This window comes from Bos grunniens, chromosome 5, assembly GCF_055505025.1.
Source record: "Bos grunniens cultivar Pamir isolate PY7600 chromosome 5, Bosgru_T2T1.0, whole genome shotgun sequence".
Taxonomy (NCBI): Eukaryota; Metazoa; Chordata; class Mammalia; order Artiodactyla; family Bovidae; genus Bos; species Bos grunniens.
In genome coordinates, this window is record NC_141169.1 from 34,655,040 (window position 1) to 34,674,376 (window position 19,337).

The window sequence follows — 19,337 nt, forward strand, 5'->3', positions numbered from 1 at the left end:
AGAATACTGGAGTGAGTTGCCATTCACTTCTCCAGGAGATCTTGCCGACCCAGGGATCGAACCTGGGTCTCCCTCATTACAGGCAGATTCTTAACTATATAAGCTCTAAGGGTTTGGTGAGCTGTGAGCCAGAAGTAGGAACGAAGACCAAGTATGTATTCTTTATAACAAATCGGGGCTTCCCTGATAGCTTAGTTGGTAAAGAATCCATTTGCAATGAAGGAGACCCTGGTTTGATTCCTGGGTTGGGAAGATCCACTGAAGAAGGGATAGGCTACCCATTCTAGTATTCTTGGGCTTCCCTTATGGCTCAGCTGGTAAAGAATCTGCCTGCAATGTGGGAGACCTGAGTTCAATCCCTGGGTTGGGAAGATCCCCTGGAGAAGGGAAAGTGACAGTCATAAAATGAAAGTCACTCAGTCATGTGTGACTGTGACCCATGGACTATCGAGTCAGACATGATTGAGTGACTTTCACTTTATGATAAATCACAGTACCACACCTCTGTGGCCACCTGCTTTTTGATTTGTGATGCTGTGTGTCTAAAACTCTGTAGTGATAGTGCTCAGTTGCTAAGCCTAACTTGTGTCTGACTCTTTGCAACCCTATGAACTATAGCCTGTCAGGCTCCCCTGTCCATGGAATTGCCCAGGCAAGTATACTAGAGTGAGCTGCCATTTCCTCCTCCAGGGGATCTTCCCAACTGAGGCATGGAACTCTCATCCTCTGTGTCTTCTTCACTGGCAGGTCTTTACCACTGAGCCACCTGGGAAGCCTGAAACTCTTATATATTAATGGTGACCCCTTTGAAATTTAAATCACAATCATCCATGTAGGGGAAAATGTGAACTCGGCAAGTCTTTCATTTCTGTGAGGAAATATAGTTTCAGGTGGATTAACCTAAATCCCCAGAGTATGAGTTTTTAATTCCCTAATTCCCTGACATGGAGTGATTTCATTGAAGAGATTGATTTAATCTCTTGCAGTTGATGGATAAACTGCTAAATTTCAAAACACAGATTTGTCCTTTGCTGCTTGACCTCCAGGTTGGGTGGTTGATCCTGCATGATGCCATTTATTGAGGATTTGCATTTTTATTAAATGGGGATTGCTAAATCAGAGGTGCTTTTGTGTCCGTTCAATCTGTACCCAGCTATGTGTGTGCCCTGTGGTCTGACGCATTAAAACAACTGAATCGCTTTCCTTTTAAACTTACTGCTTCATAAAAGGGCATCTCTATTGACTAAAGATGACATGGTATTTCTATAAACGTGGACATAAAGATTATGGGACATGACTCCTTTTATAGTTAAAAGTGTAGGGAGATTTATGAAAGACATAAAATGTACAGTCTCTATAATTTGATGTACCAAGATTGCTTTAATACATTGAATAACAAAATGTAAAAGTTATCAGTAAATTGTTTGTGTGTAATAGTTTATTTTTAATCAGTGGTATTTGTATGTTTAATTATTTTTCCTTGTGTTGTATTTTAGGGGTGTCAACCTTATATTTTTGCTGCTATCCTTTTGTAAATACTCTCAGAAAAAGAGAATTTGGACCCATTTTTTGACGACAGGTAGTTTCTAAACATGATGCATTTCAAAAGTGGACTTGAGCTAACTGAGTTGCAGAACATGACAGTGCCCGAAGATGATAACATCAGCAATGATTCCAATGATTTCACTGAAGTGGAAAATGGTCAGATAAATAGGTGAGTATTTTTCCACTAACACTTTCTCTCCAATGAAAGAAAGGTCTCTAAAATATTATTCTGGTTTTTCAGTTATTCTCTTGAATTATTCATTACTAAAGTTATGCTCCATTTGAAGATGTAATTTGAATTTCATATGTGACATCTGTTGGGCATAGTCTGCAATAGCAGATGAAGCAAATAGGAAAGGAATTTATTCATCCTTTCGCATCTTTCAATTGAGTCTAATAAAAATGTATAAATACATTGGACCCCAACCAGCCCTAACTTTTCAAAAGCTTTATGCTTATGAATTAGACCAACTGTTGGAATTTAGCTGCACGCCATATCTGAATGTGTACTACAGTCATCTGGCTTCGCCCACATTTTAATCAAGAAATGGTCAAAGTCGCGCTTGCCGACGTTCACATGTTAAAACGACAAATACGTCATTATAAGCATCATTTGTAACATGGATTTTGAGTAATAATAACATAGGGCTAAATGCCTCTGTGAGAAACTAGAGAAATAGTACATGAAACAGAGAGAAATGAAGAGATACTGTGAGTGAGGGAAGGTAGGGGGCAGATAGGAAGAATGCTGGCCTGGCAGCTCTCAGCCTCAGCTGTGACCACAAGTCCTTCCAACCCTTGGGTCCTGTGTTTCTTAAGTTACAAGAATAGGACTAAACTTAAATATATATATGTATGTATATTTTAATGATTCGGGGCATTATCTGACCTGATTTTATTTTTTTTAATTTATTGAAGTGTAGTTGATTTATATATTGTGTTAGTTTCTGGTGTATGACAGAGTGATTCAGTTTTGCATGTATATACACTCTTTTTCATATTGTCTTCTAGTATGGTTTATCATAGGATAAATTGAATATATTGATATTGAGTATATTGATAATTCCCTGTGCTATCCAGTAGGACCTTGTGTTTATCCATGCTATGTATAGTAGCTTGCACTTGCTAACTTAAAACTCCCAGTCCTCCTCTCCCCCACCCCCTTCCCACTGACAGCCACAAGTCTGTTCTCTATGTCTGTGAGTCTGTTTCCATCTCATAGATAAGTTCGCTTGTGTCATATTTTTAGATTCCACACATAAGCGATATCGTATGGAATTTATCTTTCTCTGCCTGACTTACTTCACTTAGTATGATTATCTCTAGGTTCATCCACATGGCTGCCAACTTACGTAGATCCCTATCGGAAAGTTTTTCAGCTTGGGAGTTTGTGTGTGGTTTGTTTGGAGTTGAGGCCTCCTAAAAGGCTGGGAGAAAAGTGAAATATGTGGGGACTACTTATTAGAACATAGACATGCTGCACTTGGGAGGGCAGGGTCAAAAGGAAATTGGGAGGAAGGAGGATGAAAACATTTGGTCAGCTAACCAGGCATCTCTGCAGCAATCCTTTCTGATAATCTCTGCATTCTGATACAATGTGTAATTGAAAGTCAGGGGTAGGATTGGGCTGCCCTCATTTACATACACTCAGAAGTTTCAGCCCCCTCTCCTCCTTATTCTCTTCCTTAAATGTTCTCAGAGATTAAGTCTCCAACCCAAATACTTCCTCACTACCATCCAAGTATCATTTACCGTGTGGTGATATTTCTTATTGTTGGACCCAAGTTTGCTTCTTTGACCTTTCCTGTGTAATTATTAAGAATAACTGCCATTTCTTGAGTGCCAGTTGTGATTTTATATTACATATATCCTTATAACAATCCTTAAAATATCATGCAATGTATTCTTTTGCAAATAAGGAAATTTAAAAATTTAGTATACCAATAAGAACGTGGAAGCTCAGAGAAATAAATAACTTGCTCAAGGGCACATACAGGTCTGTAAGAAATCTGTGTCTTTCTACCCTCTTCTGCTACCTCTGTTTAAAATGCTCCAGCATGAATGAAAAGGATAGTTCCTACTCTCAGTTTGAACCCTGCTAAACTCTACTAGTGCTGTTTTCTGCTCTGGGTTCCTGGGGTGTTCTGTAGTCACTACTGATTTCCACTGAACAATGGATGGGACATCCATCAGCTGTTTCACAAGTGCAAATTTTGGGTTTGTAACAACTTCATTCCCAAATCAGTGTAAGCCTTGAGGACCTTAAAACTAGAGTCCTTTATAATATTCAGTTCAGGCTCTGAACTTGATCTTTAAGGGTTTTACTATGAAAAAGTATTGTTTTGGAGGCGATAACCCCTTGCAATAAGAGAAGGCACTGCTTCTCACCCCTTTGGGTGCCTGCCAAGAGAGCCCACTTGCTTACTAGGCATGGGCTGTACAGCCTCATATTTTTTGGAATTTTATTCCACTGTTGCAGATGCAGTGTGATGCATTTATTTGTCCCCTCTTTGGTTGACATGGTTTATGAATCTTGCTTCACTTCTGGCTCTAGACCAATAAAAATTAAAAATAACATATTACAGCATGAAGCCCAAAAGGTAAATAATAATCAGAAAAGAGCCCCCACCCCCATGATTTCTGCAAAGCTACACCTGAGTACCTCTGACTCTTCTGGTAGCTTTTTCACATTCGTGGGAAGAAGGTAGGCCTGATTATATGAATCTAAGAGAATCCTCTCCCAGAGCAGTGAACTTCTAGGTAACAGTGCATCTTTGTAAGGAAGCTAGAGAAAATGTTGAAAGCAAATGTTGAACCCTGATTACCTGGCGTCCAGCTGATAGCCTTGCCTGGAAACTTCTCCCCCTAGGATACTTTAAGAAGCATTTTTTAAAGTTTAGTTAAAAAACAGAGTAGAGCCCTTTGGGTATTAGGACTCCTGCCCATCTTCCAGTTCAGTTGTTTTATTTCATGCCCTAATTTTTTGGGTGGTAGTCATAGAAATCGTGCCTAACTCTCTTATGATCCCATGGACTGTAGCCTTCCAGGCTCCACTGTCCACGGAATTCTTCAGGCAAGAGTACTGGAGTGGGTAGCCATTCCTTTCTCCAGGGGATCTCCCCTACTCAGGAATGGAACCTGGGTTCTCTGCCTTACAGGAGAGTTCTTTACTGTCTGAGCCAGACAGCAGAAGCCCTGCAGTCATAGAAGCCTACCCCTGGAACAGCAAAACCTTTTGAAATGTCCACTGGGCCAGTATTGCTGACATTTTAATGTGCATTTGAAACACCTGGAGAACTTGTTAACATGCAGATTCTGACTCAGTAGCTCTGGAACTGGGCTTGAAATTCTGACTTCCTGCAAGCTCCCAGGTGATGCTGGACCTCATTTTGGGTAAGGAGCTCTAGACACTCCTCTAGATGTGATCTTCTGGAGAGGAGGAACCATCCTAACCGTCTTTATATCTCTTATACCTTGTTATCATACTATAATGGTGCCCGGTACAGGGCAAACATCTCAAAGCATTTGTTAACTGAAAGTGACAGAGACAGAGAGAGCTCTTACGTACATGGTTTGAATTTCAACTTGTATTGAACGCTGGCTCTATCCACAGGTCTTGTGTGATCTTGTGCTTTGAGCCTTAGTCCCATCTCTATAACACAAGCATGAAAATAATACCTGACCTCCTGGGATTGCTGGGGAGTATTAAACACAACGCTGCTTGTAGGTTAAGGACTCAAGCTGTACTATCAGCCAGCTTCAGTTCAAATCCTGGCTCAATGGGTTAGTTATTAGTAATCTAACTTTAGTCAAATTACTTAATTTCCCTAAAATGGAGCTAATTATTGTGAAAAGAGATGAGAAAACTCATATAAAGTACTTGGCACAGGGTCTGGCAAGATATGGGAAAGTCTCTAACAAAAGTACAGACCTCTTTCTTTGGCAAGCACATCTTTCTTCTCCACCCAAGGACTAACAAAACTGTTTTAGGTTTGGGGTGATTGTTGGTTATTGTTATCCTAAAGTTGTTGAAATATTCATAGATGATACTAACTGTGTCCAGGCAAATATTCACATATTTTCATATTTATATACTGTTCTCATCTCCATGTATAGTTATTGTTGTTATGACCCAGGAAGCTTGTAACAAAATCTGAGAGTCTCCTTAAGATTTTCCTTAATGAGAAACTCGTCACTACACACTCGAGTCAGCCTTTTTCCTCTCGGTCCCTTATCTTTCAGAGTTGATGAACTACGTTTGTATCATTGGGAGGACTCTTGAAAAGTCATCACTTCTTTTCTTCTAATGTCTTTTCTGTACCTTTGGGAAGAAGAGGCCGTAACTTTTTCTTACATTCAGTTTTAATGTTGGAAAATTCTTCCCTCGCTTTAATCGCTCCTGCTCCAACAGAAGTCTGTTTTCTCCTATTTTCAGTAGAGTTTATCCACCAAATAAGGCTTTGTTCACCTCTCAGTATTCTCTTTAAATACCTACTGTTTCTTTAATTCATTCATGTTTTCCAGTCTCTTTCATAGATGCTTTTTGCTCCTTTTCTCTTTCCTTCATATAGAATGTAGTGTTTCAGGGGAGGAGCTAGGAAAGGTTATTTAAGTTCAGCTATTCATCTCTTTTGTGTTATAAATCCTCCAGTGAAACACTATAATCTAGTAAGTAACCTGATTGGTGGAGATTAAAATAGGAAGATATTTTCCCATTGTACAACCCATCCTTAATTGGATTGTTGTTGTTGGTTTATTTTTGGTTTTAAATAACTGCTCTATATTGCTTGCCTCCTTCACATACCTCAGTATAATGCCTCCTTTTTTAAGGCTTTGTCTATTGAAGGTCAGCATGACAGCCACTGTAGATTTTTGTTTTGTTTTGTTCACAGAACAGTTGTCTACCTAAGAGTTGATCGAATTCTGCTTTATGGGTACAGACCGACCCAGCGAAAACTCTTTCTTAATAATACTCTTATCATCCTGAGACCACATGTCAAAGACATCTTCTCCAATAGCCCATTTTTAAGTCAATAAAGAGGTCTTTGCCAGAGGTCAGTGCTTTTTTAACAGGCAACTGCATTTTTAAAATGGTGAGATTACAGAAACTTGTGATAAGCTGCTGACCTAGTTACTGTAAACGGACTTTTCCATCACACAAAAAAGATTGTTTTTGTTGTATGCGTGTGTGTGTTTAAGTTTGCAGCAATATAAAGCAAAGATTGAAAAATAAAAGAGAAGAAAATGTGGAAACACCATAAAGAAAACACAGAGGCTTTCTTTGAGTACTTCATTCTTACCGAGCAAGATTTCCCTGTAGCCTAGGCCAGTCTAGTTCCTCAATGGAAGAGGAGCCTTAGGTTTATGAAGGGTTCCTCTGAGTTGCTGATGAGAAGGGCAGGTACATAGAAGGAGTGAGAACATGACGCCACCACTCTGAATGCAAGATTAGTGCTTAGTGCCACAGTTGGAGCCACAGAAAAATCGTAAATAGGTCAGAGTCAGAAGAGTCTGTTCAATCTAGAGTATCCAGCACACACACGGAGGATGAGGGTCGTGCACCAGGCAGGAAAGCACTGGCTTAGAGGAGAATGGAGGGTCTCTTGAGGGGAGAGTGCATTCCTAGTAGCACTGTTTTTCAGTCCCTGTTCTCCGAATGCCCTGGTCTTATCTCCGTCCTCACCGCCTCTTGGGAAGACCATTCGGAAGAGCAGGGGGAGCTAAGGTTGAACGAGGCCAAATCAAATTCAGCGGTACCTGGAATTTGCAGGCCAAGCAATTTGTACTGAAAACTTTTTCATTAGGAGCGCTAGTAAAGATTTTTGGGAAAACCTATTAAGCTTGGCTGCATAAAGTAGACGGAAAGAGGCAGAATCGGGAGGCACTTGAGGCACAGTGTGTTTTAATAAGCTTTTTATGGTTACTCATCACAGCAGCTCTGCAAGTCCCTTGCATTATTTTCCTCCTATGGAAGCGTTGCAGCAGGGAGCCAGCAGGCATGCAGGGGTTGTCTTCCTCCCCTCCCATTGCAGCCTCTGATCCTGCGAAATGCCCCTGCATCCTGGTGCCTTGATCCATTTTTCTCTGTCAGCTTTCTTCCCCAAGTCTGGGGTGCACTGGCAGGCCAGGAGCTTAGAACTGCCATAACAGGAGGCTTATGGTGTTTGGTTTAGTTGATTTGAAAATGTTGGGGATTTTCCCCTTTATTTAAAAATAATGAAAATTCTCTTTGGAAAGCAAGTCCCTCCACAAGAAAGGCAAATGGGACTTTCTGGATAATGATTTGGCTCACTTAAGTTGGTTGTTAAAATTAATCTAATTCCATACAGTCTTTTATTTAACAGCAGCACTCAGTATGAGTCCATTTCATTTTGGCAAGTGCAGCACCCCCGTTTCCTTGGGCTGCCAGGATGAAAAGGAAGGTTGCGCTCCCTGGTCCCTCTCCAGCCAGATCTGTAAACCTCAGTTCTGTGGAAAGATTTAAAATGTTAAGGGTAAAAGAAGGGCCAGGGTTAGAGTACTGTCAGATGGGTCTCCAGAGAAGTGGCTTTCATTATGTCATTCTCTTGCTAAGACCCTGCCATGCTATTTCCCAGACCTCAGCCTTTAAGATTCCTCTGGCTAATCCCACCCAATAATGGTTTTTCCTTTTCTGGCTTCCTTATCTCATCTCCGTTTTGCATGGTCTGATGTTCCTATTCTGGTGTTTTGGTTTGTTGTCGTTCAGTCGCTATGTTGTCGTTAAGTTGTTTCCAACTCTTTGTGACCCATGGACTGCAGCACGCTAGGCTTCCCTGTCCTTTACTGTCAGAGTTGACTCAGACTCACGTCCACTGAGTCAGTGATGCCATCCAGCATTCTCATCCTCTGCCTCTCCCTTCTCCTGCCTCAATCTTTCCCAGTATCAGGGTCTTTTCCAATGGGTTGGCTCTTTGCATCAGGTAACCAAAGTGTTGGAGCTTCAGCTTCAGCATCAGTCCCTCCACTGAACTGGTTTGATCTCCTTGCTGTCCAAGGGACTCTCAAGGGTCTTCTGCAGCACCGCAACTTGAAATCATCAATTCTTCATCACTCAGCCTTCTTTATGGTCTCACATCCGTACAGGACTACAAGAAATGCTCCTCAACTGGAAAGTCACCTCCTGTGTTTCAGGAGACCAAGGTTTTCTTCACTTCCTTTTCATTTCTGACAGTCACTGGAAAGGTTCTAGGCAAATGCAGATGCTGAAGGAAATAAACCACAGATTGTGTTGCTCACACCAGGTGGTGGCCTTAGGGGAGGTTCGTAGTTCATATGTTGCCTGCCTTTGGTTTATCCAGGTGAAAAAAAGCAAACCTGAAGAATATGGATTCAAGATGAAAGAGGTAGATAAATAAAACCAACATTGATGATGTGTATCTTTCATTAAAAAATGGTTTATTGTGAAATACAGCTTCGTTCAGAAAAGCATCTGAAAATGTATAGTTCAAAAATACGTGCTTCTTTAAAATAGTCTAGTTCAAGTGTCTTTATATTTATTAGGGAAAAATTTATGAATTAGTTCTTACTAAAACCAGATAATTAAATTTCCAGAAAAGCCAAAAAGAATTCCTATTTTACTATTACATGTAGCAGTTTACTTATGGATGGACTTTTCCTTGTCAATAGAACTTCTTTTTTTAATGGGAAATTTTTTAAATTAGAAATTTAGGCCATAAAGTTCTAATGTTAATCCCAATAATATATTTACTGGTTCTTAGAGCATTCTGATTGCCTCCTTCGGTATGTTTTGTATATACTTGACTCTACTCAGCCTGTCTGAATCTTCCCCAGATTCAGAAAGTGTTCCTTTCATTTTGTGCCTGGAGCTGTATTGGTATTTTACATGTGCTCTTATTTAACTGTCCCAGTAACACTGTGAGATAATGCAATAGCATCATTCCCATTTCACAGATGAGGAAACTGGGGTCGCATACTCATGCCCTCAGAATAAGTAAGAATTGAGCCCAAGTTCTGAATCCCTTTAAGCCCTAGCTCTGCCCCTGACCATGGACCATATGCCCCTCCTCCTCTACCATAATTTCCTCATCTGAACTCCTATGGGCTAGTGTCTACATCACTTATGACACACTTCCATGCCTCCCACGTTGCCCATATATAAGCAGGTGCTAAAGTAATATTTCATGGGGAGAGAGTTATTTTCCATTTTTGCAGGGGTGAGAAGAGGGTAAACCTATGTAATAACTTTGTACTCCAAGAATGTGAGCTTATAAAGAGTCCTGTCTCCAGTATTCTTTTTAAATGCCAGCCTTATAGTATTTTTGACCTTATCTAATGTTCCATTAGAGAAAAATCTATATAAAAGTTAACTTGCATTGCATATAGTGTTTTAATTCATTGGTATTAAAATTACTCAAAATCTATAGCTCTTTTTGACATAGAGTTGTCTTTTGTTTCCTCTCAAGATGAGCATTGTTTGGTACTAAGTAGCAATACATGACCCTTGAACTTTCAGATGTTCAAGCTGGTTTTAGAAAAGGCAGAGGAACCAGAGATCAAAATGCCAACGTCCAATGGGTCATCGAAAAAGCAAGAGAGTTCCAGAAAAACATCTATTTCTGCTTTATTGACTATGCCAAAGCCTTTGACTGTGTGGATCACAATAAACTGTGGAAAATTCTGAAAGAGATGGGAATACCAGACCACCTGACCTGCCTTTTGAGAAACCTATATGCAGGTCAGGAAGCAACAGTTAAAACTGGACATGGAACAACAGACTGGTTCCAAATAGGAAAAGGAGTACGTCAAGGCTGTATATTGTCACCTTGCTTATTTAACTTCTATGCAGAGTACATCATGAGAAACCCTGGGCTGGAAGAAGCACAAGCTGGAATCAAGATTGCTGGAAGAAATATCAATAACCTCAGATATGCAGATGACACCACCCTTATGGCAGAAAGTGAAGAAGAACAAAAGAGCCTCTTGATGAAAGTGAAAGAGGAGAGTGAAAAAGTTGACTTAAAGCTCAACATTCAGAAAACTAAGATCATGGCATCTGGTCCCATCACTTTATGGGAAATAGATGGGGAAACAGTGGAAACAGTGGAAACAGTGTCAGACTTTATTTTTGGGGGCTCCAAAATCACTGCAGATGGTGACTGCAGTCATGAAATTAAAAGACGCTTCCTCCTTGGAAGGAAAATTATGACCAACCTAGATAGCATATTCAAAAGCAGAGCTATTACTTTGCCAACAAAGGTCCGTCTAGTCAAGGCTATGGTTTTTCCAGTGGTCATGTATGGATGTGAGAGTTGGACTGTGAAGAAGGCTGAGCGCCGAAGAATCGATGCTTTTAAACTGTGGTGTTGGAGAAGACTCTTGAGAGTTCCTTGGACTGCAAGGAGATCCAACCAGTCCATCCTAAAGGAGATCAGTCCTGGGTGTTCATTGGAAGGACTGATGCTGAAGCTGAAACTCCAGAACTTTGGCCACCTCATGCGAAGAGTTGACTCATTGGAAAAGACCCTGATGCTGGGAGGGATTGGGGACAGGAGGAGAAGGGGACGACAGAGGATGAGATGGCTGGATGGCATCACCATCTTGATGGATATGCGTTTGAGTGAACTCCGGGAGTTGGTGATGGACAGGAGGCCTGGTGTGCTGCGATTCATGGGGTCGCAAAGAGTCGGACATGACTGAACAACTGAACTGAACTGAGAGTGAGGGATGTAAAAAGGAATAAGGCAAAGTGTCTGCCCTTGGAGCACTTTTAGTTTATTAGGTAAAACAAGAATATGAGCAACTAATCCTGACAAAAATTAAAAGCAGCCATGAAATTAAAAGATGCTTGCTCCTTGGAAGAAAAGCTATGACAAATCTAGACAGCGTATTAAAAAGCAGAGACATCACTTTACTGACAAAGACCATAATGTCAAAGCTATGGTTTTTCCAGTAGTCATATACAGATGTGAAAGTTGGACCATAAAGAAGGCTGAGCACTGAAGAATTGATGCTTTTGAATTGTGGTGCTGGAAAAGACTCTTGAGTGTCCCTCGGGCAGCAAAGAGATCAAGCCAGTCAATACTAAAGGAAATCAAGCCTGAATATTCATTGGAAGGACTGATGCTGAAGCTGAAGCTCCAGTACTTTGGCCACCTTATATGAAGAGCTGACTTATTGGAAAAGACTCTGATGCTGGGAAAGATTGAGTGCAGGAGGAGAAAGGAACAACAGAGGATGAAATGGTTAGATGGCATCAACAACTCAATGGGTATGAGTTTGAGCAAACTCCAGGAGATAGTGAAGAACAGGGAAGCCTAGTGTGCTGCAGTCCATGGGGTCACAAAGAATGGACACAACTTAGTGACTGAACAACAAGAACAGTCGTGACTGAAAAAAAACGAAAATAAGTCAGTGAGAGCAGCTGGGTAGGACTATAAACTCTTAGCTAACTGATTGATAACTTTTCATGCATGATGTTTTGGTAAATAATAAATCATTCAGTCATGATGTTAAGCTCCAAGTCATTATAATGAGATTAAATCATTATGCCTCTCTTTACAGCAAGTTTATTTCTGATCGTGAAAGTAGAAGAAGTCTCACCAACAGCCACTTGGAAAAAAAGAAATGTGATGACTATGTAAGTGTCATTTTAATAAAGTTTGCTTATTTTTTAAATTACAATAATTGCAACAGATGTTTTTAATTCATCCAGCATGGTACCAAAAGCATAGCTGTTTACTCACCAAGACTTTCCTTGGAACCTGTGTATTGTCTCCTGAAACCGCTTTGAAAAAATAAGTAGACCACGAAGAAAGAATTCATTGAGTTTCATTTCCCTGTTGGTTCCTGATAGTGCTTTAAAGGCTTTGGAGTGATGATCTTTATGGAGGACTGTTTTGTTTAGTGTGACTGTGTCTCTGTTCAGATTCCAGGAACAACCTCCTTGGGGATGTCTGTTTTTAACCTAAGCAACGCCATTATGGGCAGTGGGATTTTAGGACTCGCCTTCGCCCTGGCAAACACTGGAATCCTACTTTTTCTGTGAGTGTTGACACAGCCATACTTTCCATTTAAAAACTGTATTTTCTGTATGTTTCTGTTCATACCCAGAAGACACTGGAAATACTTTTAAATGGTTCTTACTTCTTTTTATGTTTTACTAGTGTGACTATTTTATAGTGCATACTTTTGTATTGTTTGTTTGAATGGTTTTTTTCCAAGGAGCACCTAATGTTTGTACAGCTAAAAAAATAGAAAATCATTTTATTAATCAAAAATACCAAAATAAGTACTTGTGAAAAGGATAAAAGATTTGAAAATAGCACTTGTATTTTTGGACTCTTGACTTGTCACTTTAAATCTCAGCTAAATGGTGAAAATATTAAGAGGTGTTTAATCCATCCAGTCACCACTTTGGTATTTGAATTGCTGTGGGATATAAACTATATCCAAAGGTAACTGCAAATTTGTTTGTAAGAAACGTTCAAGAAGCAAAGAAGTTTTCAGTGTTTTAAAGATGAGAAAATAGGGTGTACTTTCTCCCTGAGATTCAGTGAAAAGAAAATGGGCAGTTTTCTTTCACAATAAGTTCATCTCAAACTGTTGAAGAAGACTTTCTGCAAATGTACAGAGGGCTTAATTTCAGTTGGAATGAGATGGCAGATCATTGCAGTCATCGTTCATACGAGGAAAATTCCTACCCAGTCTGATTCCCCTCTCACACCTCAAAGGAGTATCAGTGGTGCTTTGCCTGATGAGGCTGGTACAAAATGCCCTTCTCCTGGGATCTTGCCTTTTTGCCCCTGATGACACTCCCACTCTTCACTGGGTTTGCCCAGTAGTCCTCATTGTTGTATCCATCATTTCTTTGGAAGCAGTTCTGAAAAGACTACTAACCCTGCAAATTGTGTTTATTTCTTTAGAAAGACTTAGAAAACTGACAGAAGTACATTGCTACCCATCCCACACTACTCAGGCATCAGAAATTTCCATCCAGGCTGTGCTGTAGGGATTAATATTCTTACTTTTGTGTGTAAACCCATTAGAGGTGTCCTTCCTAGAATCAGAGAAACTCTGTGTAGGACAGTGAATCTAATATGTTGCCTTCCTTTTGTCAGCCTCTTCTCTTTATTGCCCAGATCGAATCTTTCTGGGTGGTCTTTCTGTGTATGTATATCCTGAGCCAAGTGCTAGGTTTTAAAATGACGGAAGTTGAACAAAATATTTCTATGGTGATATTTTTTTTGTATATGTGAAACTCTGACCCTGTGAGGATGCCATGGATGGAGTTTGAGTAGCTGTTACTTGTGATTTTCAGTGCGTTGGCATGAAACACCTGACTGCTAGTCTCTGCTTCTAAATGGTTATGTAGTCCAGCAAGTAACTTAGCTACTGTGAGCTGGAATTCCCTGTGCTTTGAAGCAAGAAAATTGCACTAGAAAAAAAATCTCACAACCCTATTTACCTCCAGAACCCTATAGTTCTGTGACAATTTTCAGTTATTCCAAAGCTGGAAGTAAGTTTGGTTCAGATGTAAGTGTTTCACATTGATTTCTTTCTTTTTAGCTATTGTAATATACAAAGTGTCAATTCTTTAAGGAGGATAATGAGAAAACTCTTGTGGCTTATACTCTATGCCAGGAACTACTCAGAGTGTTTTAAGCTGAGTCCTGACGAGTCTATGAGGCAGGTACTACTGTCCGTTCCCAGTTTCAGAGATAATGCAACTGGTGCTTGGAGAGTAGACCTTTACTCTGGAATCTCTCTTTGCCACCATCCTGGTAATTCCCTCCTCCTTTCTTCTCTGCTAGATCCTTTGTTCCCTGCATTTTCATTTCTTGCTGTTTCTGGATTTACTTCCTTTTTGCTGCTGAGAAAGGGTAAATAAAAATAAAATTTCTGAGCCCTTCATATCTGAAAAATATTTTTATTCTGCCTTCATCGTTGATTGGTAGTTTGGCTAGATATAAACTCTCTATTGGCAGTCATTTTCCTTCATAACTTGGAAGGCATTGCTTCATTCCTTCCTAGTTTTTTTTCTGTTATGAAGTCAAAATGCTTCTGATTCCGGATCTTTTATATATAGCCAGGGTTTTTGTTTTTACTTTGTCTTTCCTGGAAACTTGCCAAATCTCTTTGTTCCCAATGTTCTGAAGTTTCACAATGATGTATCTTGCTATGTATCTCTTTTCATCCATTGTCTCAGGCAACTGGTACAGCTTTTCTTTTAGAAATTTATGCTCTTCAGTTCTGGAACATCTTCTTACATTGTTGTCTTGATGAATTTCTTCCTGCTCTTTCTCTTTTTCTCTCTTTCTAAAACTGTTACCAAGATTTTAGACCTTCTGGACTAGCCCTCTAACTTTTTATTCTTTTCTTTATTTAATTTGTATACTTTTTCACTGTACTTTCTGGGATATGCCATCAAGTTTTTCTCCAACTCTTTACTGAATGTTTTATTTTTTCTTATTTTTTATTTACAGGAGGTTTTAAACATTCTTTGAATGTTCCTTTTTTTATATTATTTTATTTCTGTTTTATGATTTCATTGTTTTCCCTGAGGATTCTAGTGATCATTTTTCTCAGTTATGGAAAATTTCAAACACCAAGTTCAGTTCAGTTTAGTCGCTCAGTCATGTCCGACTCTTTGTAACCCCATGAATCGCAGCACGCCAGGCCTCCCTGTCCATCACCAACTCCCGGAGTTCACTCAGACTCACATCCATCGAGTCAGTGATGCCATCCAGCCATCTCATCCTCTGTCGTCCCCTTCTCCTCCTGCCCCTAATCCCTCCCAGCATCAGAGTCTTTTCCAATGAGTCACCTCTTCCAATGAGGTGGCCAAACTACTGGAGTTTCAGCTTTAGTATCATTCCTTCCAAAGAACACCCAGGGCTGATCTCCTTCAGAATGGACTGGTTGGATCTCCTTGCAGTCCAAGGGACTCTCAAGAGTCTGCTCCAACACCACAGTTCAAAAGCATCAATTCTTCGGTGCTCAGCCTTCTTCACAGTTCAACTCTCACATCCATACATGACCATAGGAAAAACCATAGCCTTGACTAGATGGACCTTTGTTGGCAAAGTAATGTCTCTGCTTTTCAATATGCTATCTAGGTTGGTCATAACTTTCCTTCCAAGGAGTAAGCGTCTTTTAATTTCATGGCTGCAGTCACCATCTGCAGTGATTTTGGAGCCCCCAAAAATAAAGTCTGACACTGTTTCCACTGTTACCCCATCTATTTCCCATGAAGTGATGGGACCGGATGCCATGATCTTCGTTTAGAGAATCTAAAAGCTTCCCTTCTTCCCTTTATCTCATGACCTTGCTTGTTTAGTCAGCCCCTTTCCCAGGTTGTCTTGAAGCAAATCCAAGACATCATTTCATTCAAAAATATTTCAGTGTATTTCACTAATATATAAGGGCTGTAAAACATAACCATAATATGTCATACCCCCAAAATTAACCATAGTTCCTTAATATCATCAAATATCGAAACTATATTTAAATTGCTCTGATTATCTCATTTTAAAAAAACAATTGGATTGTTCACATCAATACTCAAATAAGGTCCATACAGTATGAGTGTTTGGTATGTGGTTTAAGTCTCTTGAGTCTGTAGGCCCCCCATTCTCTTGTATTCTCTTCTGTGCAATTTATTTGTTCAAGAAACTAGGCCATTTGTCCTACAGAGTTTCTATAATCTGAGTTCTGCTGATGATTGTACTCTTGTGATGCAAGTTGACTTTTCTGTTTTGGACGCTTTCATTTTAGAACCTTTCCTTAGATGTCAGGTTGTCCCTCTCTGTCTGCTGTATTCAAGAATTGCCAGGGGGTGGGGGGAGAACGAGGCTAATTGAAATCTGGTATACATGAGTGGGGCTTGTTGGAAATAGCTTAACTAAAGATGCTGTCAGTAGCCCTTTTCTTGGGGAACCAGCCATGTCAGTTTCTCCTTGGCTGTTCACATCACCCAGAGATCTTCCTGTAAGGCCTGGACGTTGCTGCCGTCTTTCTTGGGACCAAGTAGACGGAAATGGCTTGGGGGAATATCTCTGTGCATGTGCACCCAATCCTGGTTTTCATTGCAGTACCCCTCCCCGACAAGTTGTGCTGGGTCTCTCACTTGGAGACTTACAGTTTATACTCTTCAGAGAATATTTTTTTTGCCTATATGGGAGAGGAACAGTCAGCTCAATTTACAGAGTAGATACCTGGTCTGAGGAATTTGGCTATTTCTTGAAGTTTGACAGATCCTCTTTATTGAAGCTCATCGTGTTCATTGTTGCCCACTTCCAGTAATGCCCCCAGGGCCTTTTGGGAATTCTCTGGTGTAAACTGGCTTGGCTTTCTCCACTGCAAATTTAGCTTTCAGATCTGTCTGCTTTCCAGCTTCTGAAACTTTGTAATTGTCTCTTCTCTCCTATTCTTACTATCCTAGCAGTTTTGTGCCTTTAAAAAAAATCCCTTTACAGGTTTATTGAAGCAGGGGAAGCCTTAGTAAATTCCAGCATTCCATCAACCATTCCTGAAACGTGGTTGATTTTTAGTTACACTGGTTCAGGGAGAAGTCTTGTCTTATGACTCTTCAGTTTCTTATTGAGGCGAAGACTTAGATAACGGTGACTTTTATAGTTGTAGGAAGATCTCCTCTGGATAAAACCATCATAGGTTGGTTGGTTCTTTGCAAGATCCATGAATAGCCAGCACCACACACCAAATCTTCAGGGTAAAGCCCTTGAAGGTAGTTGTATAGAGACCCAAACTTACAAGTTTTTCACAGAAGGCAGAACTCTCCTACCTCAGAACAAGGGTTCACTCTGTGTTGTAAAACCAGCTGCTCCCACAGCTGCTCAAAGCCAAGAAGCAGTTGGCAGGATGAAGATAATTCATGTGGTACAGGGCCCTGTTCCAGACTCTTATTGGCCAACACCGAGAAGGAGTCCAAGCCTGCCCAGGCTTCTTTAGAAAAGCAGCTGGGAAGGCTCCTCTGTGTCTCACTGAGGCTGGGTGCCGGACTCTTCACTGGGGTCATCTGGAAACTTGCTGGGGTGCTTGCTTTTTCTTGGATGAGACTAGGGCTTATTTGGGGGACCTGACTATAATGGCTATCATTCATGTTTAAAGCACATCTGATTCAGTGAATTCTGCCCTATTATAAGAATACTGTGAGGATTTGTGTTATCCAGAGCCTTTCTGAGGCCTTATATTGGCATCTTAAGAAACAGGAAATACGGTCATGGGGACTCTCAGCTTACAGTTGTTCTGAATGTATATGTTCTTTGTTAAAAAAAATAAATAAATAATGGGGCTGTTCCCTGAAGCAGCAATTTGGGGATGTGCTGAGGCACAGCGTCAAAGTGTTAGTTGCTCAGTCGTATCCAACTTTTTGCAACTCCGTGGACTGTAGCCTCTGTCTGTGGAATTCTCCTGGCAAGAATACTGGAGTCATGGCCATTCCCTTCTCCAGGGAATCTTCCCTACTCAGGGACTGAACCCAGAACTCCTACATTGCAGGCAGAATCTTTACCATATGAGCCACCAGGGAAGCCCATCAAAGTAAGGGTGAGATGCTCCTATCTAATCGAGTTTTCCTAAGAGTGGGGTCCAAGGGAAAGGCAATGGATGCTGAAGAAATCTCTCTGCACTGTATCCTCCTCCTCTCTTGCTAATCTCTTTGCACAGCTTCCCCATAAATTCATTATAGCAAAACTAGGAATTAAAAGTAAATATTAGCATGGAAGAATGATGGCTTTTGTTTTGTTTGTTATTTCACATTCAGTTCAGTTCAGTCACTCAGTTGTGTCCAACTCTTTGCGACCCCATGAATTGCAACACACCAGGCCTCCCTGCCCATCCCCAACTCCTCGAGTTTACTCAAACTCACATCCATCCAGTCGGTGATGCCATCCAGCCATCTCATCCTCTGTCATTTCCTCCTGCCCCCAACCTCTCCCACCATCAGAGTCTTTTCCAATGAGTCAACTCTTCCAATGAGGTGGCCAAAGTACTGGAGTTTCAGCTTTAGCATCATTCCTTCCAAAGAAATCCCAGGGCTGATCTCCTTCAGAATGGACTGGTTGGATCTCCTTGCAGTCCAAGGGACTCTCAAGAGTCTTCTCCAACACCACAGTTCAAAAGCATCAATTCTTCAGTGCTCAGCTTTCTTCACAGTCCAACTCTCACATCCATACATGACCACAGGAAAAACCATAGCCTTGACTAGACGGATCTTTGTTGGCAAAGTAGTGTCTCTGCTTTTCAATGTGCTATCTAGGTTGGTCATAACTTTCCTTCCAAGGAGTAAGCACCTTTTAATTTCATGGCTGCAGTCACCATCTGCAGTGATTTTGGAGCCCCAAAAAATGAAGTCTGACACTGTTCCACTGTTTGCCCATCTATTTCCCATGAAATGATGGGACCAGGTGCCATGATCTTTGTTTCTGAATGTTGATCTTTAAGCCAACTTTTTCACTCTTCTCCTTCACTTTCATCAAGAGGCTTTTTAGTTCCTCTTCACTTTCTGCCATAAGGCTGGTGTCATCTGCATATCTGAGGTTACTGAGATTTCTCCCAGCAATCTTGATTCCAGCTTGTGCTTCTTCCAGCCTAGCGTTTCTCATTACCATTTCCCAAAACAGGAAAGTTGCATTTTCTGAAGATTTCTATTAAAGGCCTACATTTTATAGAAAATTAATCTCTAAAGAACATGTCATCTCACTGTGCCAGGTTAATGAGAAGTTAATTACACTATATAGAAGCTGATAAAGTAATAAATGCTTTATATTTTTCCTTAACTTCTTAGCATGTAT

General features: G+C 40.5%; 1 protein-coding gene across 2 annotated transcripts in view; it reads left to right on the top strand.

Annotated features, from left to right (window-relative positions):
- The window catches only part of SLC38A1 (solute carrier family 38 member 1), a 79,691-nt gene that overhangs the window by 18,952 nt on the left and 41,402 nt on the right, over window positions 1-19,337 (top strand). For both annotated transcript variants that reach the window (XR_015163742.1, XM_086399792.1), the window contains exons 3-5: window positions 1,497-1,714; window positions 12,088-12,163; window positions 12,452-12,567. Coding sequence is in view for 1 of the 2 variants with exons in the window: in XM_086399792.1 (XP_086255918.1) it covers window positions 1,593-1,714; window positions 12,088-12,163; window positions 12,452-12,567 (314 nt within the window). In the remaining variant the exon portion in view is untranslated. The remainder of the gene's footprint in view (window positions 1-1,496; window positions 1,715-12,087; window positions 12,164-12,451; window positions 12,568-19,337) is intronic.